Source organism: Lobosporangium transversale (genome assembly GCF_002105155.1).
Source record: "Lobosporangium transversale strain NRRL 3116 chromosome Unknown BCR41scaffold_44, whole genome shotgun sequence".
Taxonomy (NCBI): domain Eukaryota; kingdom Fungi; phylum Mortierellomycota; class Mortierellomycetes; order Mortierellales; family Mortierellaceae; genus Lobosporangium; species Lobosporangium transversale.
In genome coordinates, this window is record NW_019029022.1 from 114,172 (window position 1) to 130,372 (window position 16,201).

The 16,201-nt window shown below is 39.1% G+C and overlaps 4 protein-coding genes across 4 annotated transcripts; 1 reads left to right on the forward strand and 3 right to left on the reverse strand.

Annotated features, from left to right (window-relative positions):
- Positions 1-225: 225 nt before the first annotated feature.
- Positions 226-3,077, reverse strand: BCR41DRAFT_378762 (glycosyltransferase family 2 protein; the record flags this gene model as incomplete). The annotated part of the gene is made up of 2 exons (XM_022027177.1): positions 226-2,460; positions 2,718-3,077. 2 exons carry the CDS (start codon positions 3,075-3,077, stop codon positions 226-228), a joined length of 2,595 nt encoding a protein of 864 aa, XP_021877681.1.
- A 2,738-nt stretch (positions 3,078-5,815) lies between these two features.
- BCR41DRAFT_399958 (FAM72 protein-domain-containing protein) lies at positions 5,816-6,979 on the reverse strand (the record flags this gene model as incomplete). The annotated part of the gene is made up of 3 exons (XM_022029108.1): positions 5,816-6,005; positions 6,131-6,205; positions 6,312-6,979. 3 exons carry the CDS (start codon positions 6,977-6,979, stop codon positions 5,816-5,818), a joined length of 933 nt encoding a protein of 310 aa, XP_021877682.1.
- Positions 6,980-9,821: 2,842 nt separating this feature from the next.
- BCR41DRAFT_399959 (Alpha/Beta hydrolase protein) lies at positions 9,822-11,184 on the reverse strand (the record flags this gene model as incomplete). Its single annotated transcript, XM_022029109.1, has 3 exons — positions 9,822-10,318; positions 10,424-10,528; positions 10,707-11,184. The coding sequence occupies 3 exons, from the start codon at positions 11,182-11,184 to the stop codon at positions 9,822-9,824; spliced, it is 1,080 nt and encodes a 359-aa protein (XP_021877683.1).
- Positions 11,185-11,932: 748 nt separating this feature from the next.
- BCR41DRAFT_389102 (spinocerebellar ataxia type 10 protein domain-domain-containing protein) lies at positions 11,933-15,438 on the forward strand. The gene is made up of 8 exons (XM_022028087.1): positions 11,933-12,221; positions 12,394-12,558; positions 12,659-12,732; positions 12,840-12,972; positions 13,106-13,192; positions 13,279-14,117; positions 14,266-14,571; positions 15,063-15,438. The coding sequence occupies exons 1-8, from the start codon at positions 12,079-12,081 to the stop codon at positions 15,245-15,247; spliced, it is 1,932 nt and encodes a 643-aa protein (XP_021877684.1). The 5' UTR covers positions 11,933-12,078; the 3' UTR covers positions 15,248-15,438.
- Positions 15,439-16,201: the final 763 nt, after the last annotated feature.

The window sequence follows — 16,201 nt, forward strand, 5'->3', positions numbered from 1 at the left end:
TATGTGACCACTCCCGTAGAAACCGCAGCACATAGCATAGACATAACGCGACGCGCCAAAGTAAAAGTCATTTTTCATATTATAATTGAATAGATTATTAGTGGGGCTTAATGTTTAATTAATTTTATACCAGGGGGTCTATATATATATTACGAGTAACAATTTTTTTTTTTTGACAGTGTGGCGCATCTACTATATCCACACTTTTTTGTTTTGTTTTAACGCTTAACCAAACAACGCTCTGAGGATCAAGTACATAGTTGATCCGACGAAGCGTACAGAGCTCAATGCAGCGACACTCCAGAAGATCATCGACAGATAAGGATGGAACATCTCTTCGTTAGTTGGTGGCCTAGTAGCGAGGGTATCGTTTTTACCAATCCAGTCACTTGTCATTCCGATCACCAACATCGCGTTTGTGAACATCCAGGTCAAAACCAATCGAGTTCTGAACATCTTGTAGTAATCCTCTTGTTTCGTCTTCTTGTCACGCTTCTCCTTTACATAATCTGGGCGGACTGACAACTCTTGCATGTTAAGCTCATAAATTGCATCAACATCCTCTCTTGACGTGGGTTTCTCTAACTTGATGACTTCCTTGCCATCTTTGGTGACAACGGTAGCTCCTCCCAACTCTGGCGCCTTGTTATCTCCCTTAGTTCCCCACGAGACGTCGTGCGTGTTACAGAACGCATAAACCATCAAGATGTTGATATATGCGGGCAACAGGAACAAGTATGACATGAACGATGTGAACATATGCCAGGGCTCAAGATGCATCAACGACGAAACAATGTAAAGACCGTAGGTTGACAGCAACGAAATCACTGTATCACGGAAGGGGCCTCGCTCGTTCATCAAGTCAAGCATCTGACGATAGTTACCCGCAACGGGTGAAACAACCGTGTAGACTGTAGCAGCTGCGAGATAGAGCATGAAACCCATAATGATTGCAAACAATCCTATCACAGTCAAAAAGATGATTCTTGATCCTTGTGGTCGGTTTCCGAGAGAGCAGATGAAGACAATGATGATCGAGGCAATATACATCTCACGCATCACCTCAAAAGTGATATTTCCCCAATTTCCAAAGGGTGAAAAGTCTTTGTTCGAGTTGTTGGCAGCTGCCTTGATCAGGAAATAAAATGTCAGATAAAAGTTTGCCAGCGAGAACCAATTGAAGATCAAGTTGACGGCGTTATACAAAAATTCAATCAACAAAAATATCTTGCGGAAGAAGCCTTGTCCTGAAGTGATAATACGGGTGAAATGTGCGAGCGAATAGAAGGCTGCAAAGAATGAGCCGTTCAACCAACGACGACGTTGTGAAATGAACTCTCCGATATTATCAGGCACATCCGTTGCTGCCTTCGCAGACTTTACATACTTGAGCAACCAAGCCTCGTTCTTCTTGGCCACCAGCTCGAAACACAAGATACGGTCCTCTGCGAGGTACATGTTGGACTCGAAAATACCAGCATCTCCAGAGGTATGCATGGTCTCTCCCTTGAAGTACGACGACAAAGGTCCTACACCAGGCGAAGAGTCCTTCAAGGCTTTGTAACGGTATGCAGAGAATGCTCCTGGCAAGACTGAAATGTATCCAAAGACAGACTCGAGAGGCTTGTCCAAGATATTTGACATCTTGTACTCAAAGTTCTGCGATGCCACCAGAGGGTTCAACAAGTTGCTACAATTGGGTCCTAAATCGGCACAAATTTCACCACATGCACCTCCGATAGAAGAGTCACGGTCGAAGGCCTTCCACAGATGGTAGATACTAGTTCCTGAGGGCTTCGTTCCGACATCAAGGAGAATACACACATTGGGGTTAAGTTGAGGTGCAAATGCGTTGAAGAACCAACGATGGGAGTTCAACTTTTTCTTATTCTGCTCCTTGAGACAGAATAGGATCTGGACAGGGACAATACCACGGTCTGAGCTGCGGACCTTGAGGTCCGAGTCCACCATGACCTGAGTTGTATACTCGTAGATGTGAGCTGTGACAGGTTTCCCTGCAACTGTATCTTTGGCAATACCCTCTTGATAAGCACCCATGGCAGCCAGGACCTTGAGCACACGTGGATGACATTTCTTGCGACCGTCTGCCACAACACAGACGACTACTTTCTTCCAACCATCTTTGCCCCAGGTCTTGGACTTTGCACGTGTGCAAAGATGAGCAATGTTCTTCATGACTGAGCCCATGGTCTTGATGAACAGCTCGTCATCTTCGTTATACATGGTCATGACAATGAAGAGCTCGGTCTGGCGACGATAGAGAGTGGGACGGAGAGTGTAACGCTCATTGAAGAAGTCGTTAGGGTCACAGGTGGCAGCAGTGTAGCGCATAAACTCGAACTCACGCTCACCCTTGAAGTGTGCATTCTCTAGTAACTGCCGAGGAACTGGGCAATCCATGACTAGGTTGCCATCCGTCAATGGGACGTGACAAATGGACTATGAGAGCACAATAATAATAAATATGGATGTATATTAATAAATAGGGTTCGCCTTGTGGGAGTAAGACATCCAATTATTCTTATCCCTTTTTCTTTCTTTCTTTTTTTTTTTTTTTTTTTTTTTTGAGCGTTTTCCCTTGGACAGCCAAAACATTCCAGAGCGGAAGAGCAAAAAAAAAAAAAAAAAAAAAAAGAGCCATTGGAATAGAGTCGCGTTATTTTTTTTTTATACATATTCATGAGTACAACACTTACTCTACGGTTCATGGTCGCTTTTCTATCGAGTTTGGAGTGAGTTCTAGGTGGAGTTCCACCGGCTCTGCCTTGATTGTTTAACAAACCAGCATTGTCTCTCTCATCAATATCGAACCCAACATGGCCGATATTGCGGTTGTATCCTCCAGCGCCACCTGGACCAGGAGGACCAGAGTATCCAATGGATTGTTGAGGAGAATATCCACCATCGGCAGGTGGAGGTGCTAGACGACCTGATTTAGCCGAGCGTTGACTATTGTTCGAAAGGGCACGTTGTGGGGGACCAGCATAATAAGGCTGTTGTGGTGAGGCAGGACGTTGTGCAGGTGGATATTGGGGATTTCCGTTGTATTGGGACATGGTACAATAACTGAGGGAGCAAAAAGAAGAAAAAAAAAGGACACGTTTTGATCGTAGCGGGAGGAAATGAAAAGGAAGGATAAGGATATAAAGATAGAAGAGAGGGGGACACGATCCATGCACAAACATTAAACGTTAAACATTAAATGTATAAAAAAAGAAACGTTAAAATCATTGGTTGCTTCACCATTGGCAAATTTTTTTTCCCTTTTTCTTCGGCATGAGAGCCATTTTTTCTGTTAGATGTAGATGTAGATGCAGATGCAATGTTAATTCAAAATGTACCTTTTTTCAGAATGACCAGAACTGTGAATCAGAAAGATGTCACGGTGTAAAGCCTTTCACACTTGAGGTCTTTACGCAAAGGTTATGCCTTCTTTAAGATAAATAAAAATAATTAAAATAAAAATAAAGCGTTAACAAAAAAAATCAAATGACGGTTGTCTAAAGTCGCAAATACAATAATGATAATGGTAAAGGCAAATGTAATAATAAAAAGTGTCGTAAGAGTCCTTACGAGTAAGAGCAGGAAGACTAAAAGGTGAGGCAAGGATGTATAGACTACGGCAACAATGATGATAATAAAATTTTAGTTTTGAGAGGGAGAGGGTTATAATTGATGCGAGAAAAAGATTAAAAGACTAAATAACAGTGGCACAGTCAGTGCAAGGAAGGGTTCAATGATAAGTCGGAAAGAAGGAAAGGAAAGGTGAGGGAAGGGTGAGTGTGAAGACAAAAAGAAAAAAAGAAAAAAAAGAGAGAAGAAAGGAGGAATATAAGGGAATGAAGAGTGGAGTAATATAGTGAAAAAAAATAAGGTCAAGGAGCTCAAGAGAAGCGTGGACCGCAACATGAGTTAGGACGACCCATAGTTTATTGGACTATCATTGTTCCATCTTAACCTATACCAGCTTTCTATCGTATCTGTCCTACTCTTGGGCAATGGTAAATATTTCTTTATTCGCATACCCACAGATCAACTATGGTTTTTTAGAATCTGTCCTATTTTTTTTTCTTTTACAGCAATTGGCTGGTAGCTTTCTGAGGTATATAAAAATACATCATCTATCCCTATCCAGCCCAGCCCAGCCATCGGCAATCTGAGCAATAACTTTTTTTTTTAACATTCTAGTCTAACGTTTTTTTTTTTTTTTTTTTTTTTTTTATAGGCTGATCCATGCACCCTGTTCTTGGGTATAAATATATATATATATTATACATGTTTAAAGAATAGGCGATATAAATATGTTTAAAGATTAGGAGAGACTGTATAAATTTAGCCCCAAATATTGAGAGCACCAAGTGGTTCTCAAATCGAGCCTAACGGGGGAGTTGGACAGTCATTTTCCAGTTAAGGTCAAAAGGACGATATATATCGTTGTTACACCATGATACTTTCAATTGAACATACTAAAATACAACTTGTATTTACAAAGATCATTCAGAGATATAGATATAGGAGAAGAGAGCTATTAATACTCCATTGAGAGATTTACATTGAAAGTCTTAGCAGTGGTTGCTCTATTGCTTCAATAGGAATAGCTATAACTCTGCTCTGGATTGCATATAATAAAAGTAAAAAAAAAAAAATACTCAAATGAATCTATAACCAGGGAATACTTTCCTTAAAGCTCAGTTTATACCGCCATGCTTGTTTGTTGATGCCCTGAATCTTACAACACAGACCCAATCACAACGCGTTATTTGCAAATCCTTTTTTAATGAAAAAAGAAACATGATCTTTCACATTCTTTATTATCACCATTTGAATAATTTCTTTTTTTTTTTAATAACAATGTCCTTCCTCTTCAAAAGCTCGGCGAGGAATACAACAAACCCATTAACAGTAAAAGATATCTAAGTAAAAGGTGTCTTTAATATCTCTAAAGGTCCATAACTCTAAACGCCATATCTGTGTAACGCGCTCTTTTCCATTTTTACTTTTTTTACATGCACAGGGTTGATTGTATTTTTAGTACATGTACATGTACATGTACTTTAATAAAAAGCACAAGCGTAGCCTTGTGTTACTCTAATCTCGACGCTCTGACCAACACATTTGCTCTACGCGTTCTTACTATAAGCTGAAGGTAATCGGAAAGTGTGAAATACAGTATACATATGATGCTGTACTGTAAGAATGGATAGCCAAGGAAAAAGAAAAATCTTTTATTTGTATAGATTTTTTTAAACCTTAAGGGATAAAAAATGGGAGGAGAGAAAGTCCACGCAATACACCTCATTGGCATACACACCCCCTTTTACAAGCAAAAAAATGAAACTAGGCAACAAGTCTTCTAACCAACTCTTTTTATTGTTTGTTTGTTTGTTTGTTTGTTTTTTTTTTTTTTTTTTTTTTTTGGGAACCTTGAAGCCTAATCACTTCATTTCTAATTCTGAACATTTCGTTTAAGCGATTAATATAACCGTAGTATCGAGCCTTGGTTTTAGGGAAGAGAGGGCAAGTAGATAAGAGAAAAGGATTCCTTTCACATCCACAGTTTGATTTGGTTGTTCTCTTGCTCTCTACGTTAATTCTTGCTTTGCCTTTTTTTGGGCAGATCGACACATCGATATGAAGTCGATTCAGGGGGTCAAAAAAAAAGAAGGGGAAGTAATAAAAAGTACAAGAAGCAAGCTAGCAAGCAAGAAAGAAAGGAAGGAAGGAAGAGGGATTGGTGGGGGGATAATAATAAAAAAAAATAAAAAATAAAAATAAAAAAAAAAAAGCTATTCGTTCATCGTCCGACATTGCCATCGGCTTTGTGATTCCAAGTTGGCAGATCATCCCAGAACATATTACGATCCCCAAGTGTCCGCCAATGTGCGATAATCTCTTGTGCATAAAAGATCCAGAAGTGGCCATTCCCCCGGTTTGTTTCGCATCCAGCACACGGTTGGCTCAGGTTGTAGCCGCAGACACTCCCACTAATTATTGTTATTTTTTTTTTATTACATTGACCACCAGGTTAGCAATGCAATGGCATTTTGATTGTTTGTCTGTTAAAGCGTTCATAAAAGTTGAATATTTTAATATAAAAATGTGTACTTACCAGCTGGCACAGGCAAAAAGATGGAATTTACAGGGACAAATAATTGACACAGGTCGGTCTGGTAGCCCCAGAACTCTGAATGGAAATAAGGTAGAGCGAAAAAAAATAAACACGTGTTTAGTCTAGGTGTCTGTCTACACATGCCTAATAAAATGGATTTTTCTTTTTCTTTTTCTATTACCCAATGGCAAGGTTTGTGGAGAATAACTTCTTGGATGGGTCACCAACGAGGTGACCTTGCATTGCTTGTTCACATAATGTTGCTTTACATGAGGAACACTCTAACCGCCAGAGTGGGTGTCTGACGACTGGAGCGTTATTAAAAGGAGGTGGTGTCGAAGACATGGATGGTTGCTGCTGCTGTTGTTGTCGGTAATTGGGATGATTCCATTGCTGATTCCCCATCGTTGGCTGGTGAGTGTAGCCAGATTGGTGACTATTGCTACTACTACTACTATCACTACTATTATTATTATTACTATTATTATTACTATTGTTATTGTCATTAATATTGCCAAGGTATTGATGATATTGTTGCAATTGAAGTTGATGTTGGGCCATTGGGAGACTTGGTCCTCGCCTCATAGTCGGGCTGTTCATGCTCTCTCCTTCCCACTGTGATATTCTCGCGATCGCATAGGGGCTTCCTCCATTTGATAAACTGCGATGCCTCTGTCGCGTTGGAGGCATACGATGTTGATACTCTTGGCCCTGTTGCCGATATTGCAAACTATAACTATTAGATTGATAAGACACGGACGGAATAGAGAGCGTGGGTGGATAAGATAAATTGGTTGTAGAAATCATCTCCTCTGGAGGACAGGGTGTGCTTGAATGGGCCGATGACATGGGTGATGGTAATATCTGTCTAACTGCTGCTACTGCAGCATTCGTATCGAGATGATTTGAAGCCCTTGTAGACTTTTTTTTTGTGGATGGACAACAATAACAGAAAAGAAAAAAAAAAAAAAAAAAAAAAAAAAAAGAGAGAAAAGAAGAGAAAAGAAAAGAAAAAGAAAGAAAACAAGGGACAGAAAACAATGGTTATAGGGAGTCTTTGGTATACTAAAAAAAGAATATTAGGGATATAGCCGTAGTATGAGTAAGGACTAAGAAAGAGTATAAAGGCAAGAGAATGGTTGGGTAGAGTATATTTATGTGTCTTTATGTGTGAATATGGATAGGAAGCGATGTTTCACAATGGTGATGATAATAATAATGGAAGAGCAGTAGAAAAGGGCGGTTTGTACCTACAGCGGTATATTACTTGAGATATAGGATGGATCTTTTTTTTACTGCTTACAGTGGTGTGGGTGTCTTGCCACTTTTGAATTTTGACGAGTAGATTAGGAGAAGTAAGCAGACTATTTAACCTGCAAAAAAAAAAAAAAAAAAAAAAAAAAGAATACATAAAAAGCAAAAGTGGCGGCAAAAAGAATAAAGTTGTTGGAGGGAAAACCCCGATCTAGGAATATGATCTTTTTACGAGGAAAATGGTTTGGTAATAATGATATTAATGGAAAATGCGTGTCTGTGCCTGCGTGTTTGAGCCTGTGTGCCTGTGATGTGGAGAAAGAGCGCGAGAGCGAGATAACAAGCGCGAAGAGAAGAAAGGAGAAGGGGGGAAGGAGGATAAAAGATCGACAACACCACACCGGATGATCAGAATGATAGGAGAAAGAGGGGAAGAACGAGTAAGAATTAGAGACGACGCGAAATAATAGAGATGACGATGTTTCTAATTGTTTTATAGAAGTTGGGAAGGAGAGGTAAGAAATAATAAAGTATAATAAAGAGGAGATGAGGAATAAAAAAGAAGAAAAGATGCCAAATGGGAATTATCAATGACCAAATAATGACGATAAATGTGGGGTAAGTGGAACGTAGATAGCCCTCCACAGGGCAAGATGATAATGGCGATATAACGAATAGCACTAGTTATTATACGCTTATGTGCGATAGTTTTTTTTTTTTTTTTTTTGTTAATTGTTTGGAACAGCCGCTACCTTTGTGCACTGGGATGATGAAAGAGAGAGGTCCAGATAGGCTTATGAAATGGTATAGACAAACAAATGTAATGGACCGATTGATGGATATGGGGGGGCAATTAAGGTCTAATGATGCAAAGACAAAGCAAGAAGATCAGGAAGAGGAGCAGAGGATGCGACGAAAGAGAAAGAGAGAAAGGAAATGAAAAGTAAGAGTAAAATAAAATAAAGTAAAAAATGCTTTCTAGTTTCCTCTAAACAAGACATGCATGTAGAGAATAAGTAGTATTTGCATTGTGCGAAATGCACTAGAATATATGGAAAATGAAGGCTTTGTGAATGTTAAGATTTACCTTGACGTGGTTGGATCTAACATGAGGACGATTGCTGCCATACATGAACTAATTTCTTTTTATAAACTGTGGTTTTTATTGCTGTGTACGTGCAATGAAAAGATGACATGAGATCTGTAAACAAAAAATGCAAAAAGGGGAATGACAATGTTCTATTGAAGGAAGCAAGTTTTATCTTTATCAATTATCTCTAGATTTGCAGGTGGCTTTAAGAAAATGATCCTCAACGAGTAAAAAAAAGAATATTAGACAGGCAGATGCAGCCCGTCGGTTTATGACTAGAGCAACACAGCAATACAAGGGCCCAAAAAAAAAAAAAAAAAAAAAAAAACGTTTACTGTCTGGTGAAGGAGCATCACTATACGCAAGTGATGTACAAGTGAATTACGTGCACAAGGAGAAACAAGAAAAAAAAAAAAAAAAAAAAAAAAAAAAAGAATAAAGGAGGCAAGGCGACAACAGTATGCAACAGCCACATTTAAGGGATGAAAAAAAAAAAAAAAAAAAAAAATGGAGAAACAGTGAAGACAAGGTAATCAGCGGTAAGCGTCTGCTCCGATTTCTGTAATAACATTCTATAGAAACAAGAAGTTGGACCTTGAGTTCATCTTGTCATAGCCATAATAAAAAGGTAATCATGGAAGTCTAGCAGATATCCTATTGCTTCGCCACCACGCAGTCATGCGACCACCATGCTATTGCCTCAAATGCCACACCATGCACATGAGCTTCTGGATTAGAGGCAGAGTTCAGGGACCAAAATTTATGTGGTACACGTATAAAATGGTCAAAGGGTTGAGTTAGACTAAGTATATACCATAGCCATTAAAGTTCTTCACGTCCATAAAGTGAATGTTGGTATGACCTGAGATCTATATTTTTTTATGGCCCTTTCCTCCCTTTATTTCATGATTACGCTCGCCTGCGTGGTTCTGGGGAGGCCAATGTACCATCCAGAATAAGGAAGAGTAGTAGCGGAAGAAGGGCACAAAAGTTGTGCGATGACAAATCGACCCAGGAGAGTGTTCTGATCATCTTTTTTTTTTTTTTTTTTTTTTTAGAAAGGTGATGCATGCCCATTAAACTATTTACTGAAACCACTCATTCTAGTGTATTATAATGTGTCGACCAAAGCTGCGCATGGGATGACCTTGTCGTCTTTAGCGAATGAGGACATCATTATTCATAGGTTACAGGATTTTACGCGGCACGCGACTGTTTTTTACGTGAAAAAAGCAGTGAAAACTTTGTTTTTAGACTTTTAATCATTTACTTTGTCTCAGATTAGACTTTCACCAGTGTTCACACTCCCGGGCGTGCACTATGGAAACGATAAATAAATTGCTATCTTTATGTCCTTCCATGATGGTTTACATAAATCTCAGCCAAGAACCGGCTTGTCCATTCAATGCCTTCTTTGCGATCCTCTGGAGTCGATATGGGATCAATCAAAAACCAAGCGTGGCCTCGACCTTCCTTCATCATCACCTGATGGGCAACGCCATCTTCCTTCAAACGCTCCACGAACTGTTCCATCGATGGGCGGAGGATTTCGATCCCTCCATAAAAGAGCAACATTGGTGGTAAACCCGCAAATGTCTGTGTATTTAAAGGAGAAAAATAAGGGCTTTCTATAACTTCAAGTCTGCTCTGAGAATAGCTGTCAATGCAGGCCTCCGCGAGTTCGAGTGTAAGGACGTCAAAGAGAGTAGGAATATAAGGCTCTGAAATGAAAAGGTATGGACAAATAGTGTAGATACCCAGAGGTAAATCAAGCTCTCCTTTAAATTCATCCCGTACTTTGAGAGCAAGTGCGAGCGTGATATTACCACCAGCGGATTCTCCAGCTATTGTCATTTCGCATGTAATGGATGAGCAATAAGGATACTGGTCAAAAAAGTAAAAGTAATGGACAGAATAGATACAAATATTGCAGAACGATAGTCGCTCACCAAAGACGACGCGTTTGGGATCCACACCGTATTCTTTGATCAAAGAGCGATAAGCAGCGAGAGACTCCTCTAATGCATGTGGGTAAGGTTTCTCGGGTGACAGGCCTACATGTACGTAATAGATCAAAGCAAGTTGGAATAGAGGATCAATTGTGATGAATTCATATTTGATGACCCACCAATACCATAGAATTACTGCCAAAGTAGCCAATGGCAGATCAAAGCAGTAATATAGCAGAATTAACCTTTTTTCTTCTTTTGTTTTGTAAGAATAAAAAATTACTGTAATCGAGTGAAAGGAAGCCGATTCGGAGATTATGCTTCTCTTGAGCCTGTTTCATGACCTGCTTCATAAAGTCCAAGCACTGTAGAGGCCAGCCATCGCAAAACAAACCACCATGGGCGCAAACTACAACCAAGTCACAACCTTGACCGACCTTGATTTTTGAGATGTCAACTTTCTGGGCTTGATCTTGTCCCTGACTGTCTTTTACATGATGGACTTGATCCTGGAATGGAATCCAATAACCTTTCCAGGTGTGGCCTTGAGGACCACGAACATCTGCCAAGCCCAACTTGGCCCAATATTGGTCTGCAGCCCAAAGAGCTTGCTCTTGAGGAGACAGCTGGTAGTTTTGAACTTTATCACCAAAGATAGCAATAGCCCACTGGTTACGGAGCTCAGGTGTACCAAGATTTTGGAGGATATGTTGTATATACACACCAAGAGCGTATACCTTGCGTCTCTGTAGAACAGACATATGTCTGGACACTTTATTGAGAAACGCCGAAGTACAGCCTTGCTTGTATGGTAAATTTCGAGGTGCCTTGCCAATAAGGTACAACATAGAGAACTGGAGTATTCCTCCGACTAAGCAAAATCAATCAACAAATAAAATAAAATTTAAAAGAGGGATGGGCTCATGGCTTCCCCAACTTTTGTTGGCCTGAACAAAATAAAAATCACGCATCACTTACCGCCATTCAGCAAATATCGCATAAAGAGCATAGTGTCCCTAGAGTTTCAGTATTGGGGTAGAATCTATTTAGTGACGCTATATTGTGGTCGCTGGTACTGGTGAAGGAAAGGAGGGAGGAAATGGGGATAAAGTAATTGATAATGACACGATATTATTAAAGTAAAAAAAATAAATAATAATAAAAATGGCCTTGCCGTTACTTGAGTAAGAGGTATAATGCTGGTGGCTCTGCCTGTTCAACCATGGTCTTATCAAATAGGTTTAGAAAAAAGAGTGAATGAGTGAAAGAGAAATATAAGGAAAAAAGTGAGCACAGGGAATGAGGTGAGAATAGGGTCCATAATAAGATAATAACCTTTTTTATGTCAACATGCAAGTCCTATGCGTCTCGCATAGAAGAGGCGCCGGAAATGACTGACACTGTTTATATCCTACAGTAACAAACGCTTTGATCCTTCAAAGTATTCAGTCATGGTGATATTAATTTTTTATTTCTTTTCCGCTCTAAACACGTTTTTACTTCTGTCGTCCACCCTTCTTAAACTTTATGAGAATTTCCTGAACGGCATTTGCCACTAAATTAAAATGGATTGACCTTCTCAGCCACATGGAAGTGAAGCAAAGTTTAAAATAGAAGCATCAACAAAAGAATGCTCATTAAATTGACATCGCACAATGGAACAAGAGAAAAGAGCCATGTCGACTGATCAGCTAGTTAGCGCTCTCCAGCACTTGGCAGCCATAGGTTCTATTGATACATCTCGGAACCAGGACTTGGATTTAGTGGCCAAGCGATTGCAGGCGGACAGTGCCTTTCGGTAAATATTAAAAAGTTGTTGCTTTTTGGTCTAGCCAGAAAAAAAAAAAAGCCAAGTTGGATTTATAGAAGTACCTAAAAAATGTATCATGCTGCTCTGATACTTTGTATTTTATAATCTTTGTACTCTCATCTTTTTTTTTTTTTTTTTTTTTTTTTTTTTTGGTCTCTAGTTTAGAACTTGGTCAAGATGAAAATGTTTGGAAGAATCTTGCCATGGTATTGAAAGGGGTCGTCAAAAATGGATTGGACCCAGAACATGTGGGACAGCTCACGTGTTTGCTTCGTATTATTCGTAATTGCGTTGCAAACGTGTCTGATAATCAGAATCATGCAAGGTAAAACCCCATTTATTCCTGCATATGTTTTCTCAAACGCTTTCAAATTACCATTTTTATGACCCAATAAATCCAATTTGTATTTAAAAAATAAAAAAAGAACTGCAAGCCTGCCACAGTTAATTCAAGAGGTTGTTTCTCAAGCAGCCCACACTCACTACGGAAACGCAGCATGTAAGCACAGTAAATCTTTTACACTCAGAAATAAAGAACCAATCATCGCCATGTCAAGCCTTAACCGATCGGACGTTTTTTTTTTTTTTTTGAACTGAGCGAAATAGTTATTATAATGTTAAGGGCGGGGGTACAGACTTTATCGAATTTATTGACAGGAAACGAGCAATCTAAGAACCTTATCTGGAAGCACCTTTTAGTCAAGGCCCCTAGTACGAGCTGTGATCAAAATTTATTAAGGTGGGGTAATTTTTTTTTTTTATTTTTATTTTATTTTATTTTTTTTGAATCAATACGGTTTGGTTTAGTTTTCGTCAAATGAAAATTTCGTCCGCTTGTTGACACTCTGCCAGTGGCTCATTCTTGCATAAAGTACACTTGTGGCTATTGAGGACGAATCGATTGTATTGAGCACAGTCATGCTTTGTTATAACTGTATTTTTAATTCGCAGGAGCGCAGGTAATAATGCATTTACAAAAACAAAGTTTTCATGCGCACACACATAAAACCACTCTGACACTAGCCCCCTTCTCTTTTGTTTCTAGTACCTTACTCTTCTCCACTGTTGCGGGGAAAAAGCTTTTAGTGCAGCTCATCAACGAATCTCATGCGATCGTCAGCAAGGACGATCGCAAAAGTTTTGAGATGATTTATACTTTCTTCAACCATCTGGTTGATCAAGAGTATTTGCCAGAGCTATTTGAAAGTCTAAAGACACAGGGGCGGGAAAATGAGGAGGAATATAGTATTCGTTATCATGGAAAAGATTTTAATGGCTTAAAGGACCCTGGAGAGTTGGCATCCAAATTTCGAGGACTTGAGATTGAAGAGGTAGAAGGTGATGGAATCACTACAAGATCGCAAAAGAGCGACCATAGGAAAGAGGGTAAGAAGGAATCCTTCTTGAGTGCAGAGCAAGTTATTCTGCTCAAATTCATTGACTCTAGGATCTATAGCCACCATCAACAACAACATCAGCGTTTGCAGGAGCTGAAGCAGCAGCATAAGAGGGCGACAAACATATTGAGCGAAACTGAACCACCAGTTAGTCTGAAAACATTGGTGTTTTTGCTGAACTTATTTACAAAAGTGGCAACCTTAACAATAGAAGTCTTTGAGACTTTAGATCAGCCTGGTGTAGGGCAGCATGAAGTTGAGGAACTAGCGAACTTGTCGTCGGGGTTGATGCTGTTGCTTGGATGCTTTACATATTTGAGCCTATTTGACGACGGAGTTGTTATGTACTCGGTCCAGGATGTGCTCAAGGAGGATATGGAAAATAAGGAGAGGGAGGAGCAGGTTGGTGAACCCATCCCTGTCCCTGAATGGTTCAAAGTACAACACATGACGATGGTCAACCACGGACTAGTGGAGAGTTCCATTGGTAAATTTGACGAAAAGAAAAATCTTTTTATTCTTGCTTATTTTATTACTTTTTTCTTATTTTTTATATTTTTTTAATGGTTTTCAGCTATTGACTCATGCAACATATATTTCTTCCGCTCCCCCTGAATATACCGTTTTGTGTACAGAGCTCTTACGCCAAGCTGATAAGAGTTTGGTCCGAGTCACCAAACCAATTTCGGCCATGTCACAGAGTGATGAACCTACTTTAGAATCAACAACACAATCCATGGATGCCAACACTACGTCGACACTTCTCACAAACACATCGACTAAACAAGGACAGCAATCGTTCTTTGCGGGGTTGAAGCGGGATATTGTGAGGCTAGTCGGGAATTTAGCATACCGATCCCGCCATGTTCAGGATTTGATACGGGGATGCAATGGACTTGTTGTGATGTTGAGCCAGTGCAATATAGATGACGTGAATCCATGTAAGTACTCTTTTTCTTTTTCTTTTTTTCTTTTTGGATCTTTTTTTACTCTTTTATTTTTCCTTGTTCCTTTTTTTGCCTTTCCATTTTCCTTTTTTCTTACTTGTTCTAGCCCCCATTTTACTTTCCGTTCTCGTTCTCGTTCTCGTTCTCGTCCTAGTTCTTTTCCTCTCCTCAGCTTTTTTTTTCTTTAATATCTTTCATTTTAGTCTCTATTACCTCTCCGCCTTTACCCTTTTTAATTCAAGGTGCATTTTTATTTCCTTTTTCTCTCCTACTTCTCCAAGTATCCTAAATATACTCCTTGCTTTTCTTTATTTTAATTTGTAAAATCGTTTTGTTTTGTTTTGTCTTGTTTTGTTTTGTTTTGTTTTATTTCTACCTTGTTTTATTTTACTTTATTTTATTTTAATTTATTTTACTTCATTTTATTTTTTTTTATTTTTTTTTGCATTTATTTACCCCGTTTACCAATGGTTTTTAATGAATAGATCTCCGCGAGTATGCAATTCTAGCGATGAAGAACATCCTTTCAGGAAATCTTGAGAACCAAGCGCTAATTGAAGAATTGAAACCTATTGAAGCTGTTGATCATCCAGCGTTGCAGGAGGCACGGCTGAGTACACGATTAGATACTGTCACTGGACGTCCAGTGTTGTCACAGAAAAGGCCATAGTCTCAAAATATTTTGCTCCGAAATTCTCTCTTTTCTTTTGGATAAATAGTAGATTTCTGTCGGGAATGAAAGGTATCATGGCAAAACAGGCTTTCCTACACCTTTCCCTCTCCTTTTTAGTTTCTAATAAGTAGAGACTTTTTTTTTTTTACTTGCCGATTCGTCCATTGATATAAAGCGCCACCAACACTAAAGATGTCTTCTTATTTTTTTTTTCCTTTTTTGGATCTGATTTTTTTCTTTTTGTCTAATTACGAGAGAGTCCAATAAGATTGATCTCTTCTAAAAGTGTTTGAAGAAACGCAGTCAAATCCACTAAGGGTTTACAACACAGACTATACCTAAAGTGGTATTTTTCTTCATTTTCGCCCTCTTTGAGCGACGTATTGAGTTGACCTTGCATAGTCGACATAATCATGGTTTTCATGATGGATAAGTCCAGAGGATAGCAGAGGACGTGCAATTTAACCTTACAAAGTTTACAAAGTAATATTTGTATTCCAGTAACAATCATCCCTTAAAAAGTGAGAAAAAAAACGCGTGCGCGTGTAGATCTTACTCCGATGTTTTATTATGACCCCTGTCTACCTGAACCCCTGTCCCTCACCTGTCTATAATCAACTCACGTATGCCATTGTCTTGGTTACTTTCCTTTTTATCTCACTTTTCCCTTGTCTCCCTTCGGTCCTTCCTGACTTGGTCTTTTTTTTTCTGCATCGTTTCGTCATTTCTGCGGCATTCTACCTGTGTTTCTATTCCCTCCTAATGTATTCAATACTTTTATATATTTGCTTATAAAAAGGTTTTTTACTAAAACGTTTTTTTTTTTTTTTTTTTTTTTTTTTTTTTTCGTCTTTTTTCTGTCACAACAGCCATCCCCTTACTTCCTCGTCTCCACGTTCCTCTCTCGGAAAATGTCCTATGGCAAGGACATCTCATGTTCTAGACTTGGTC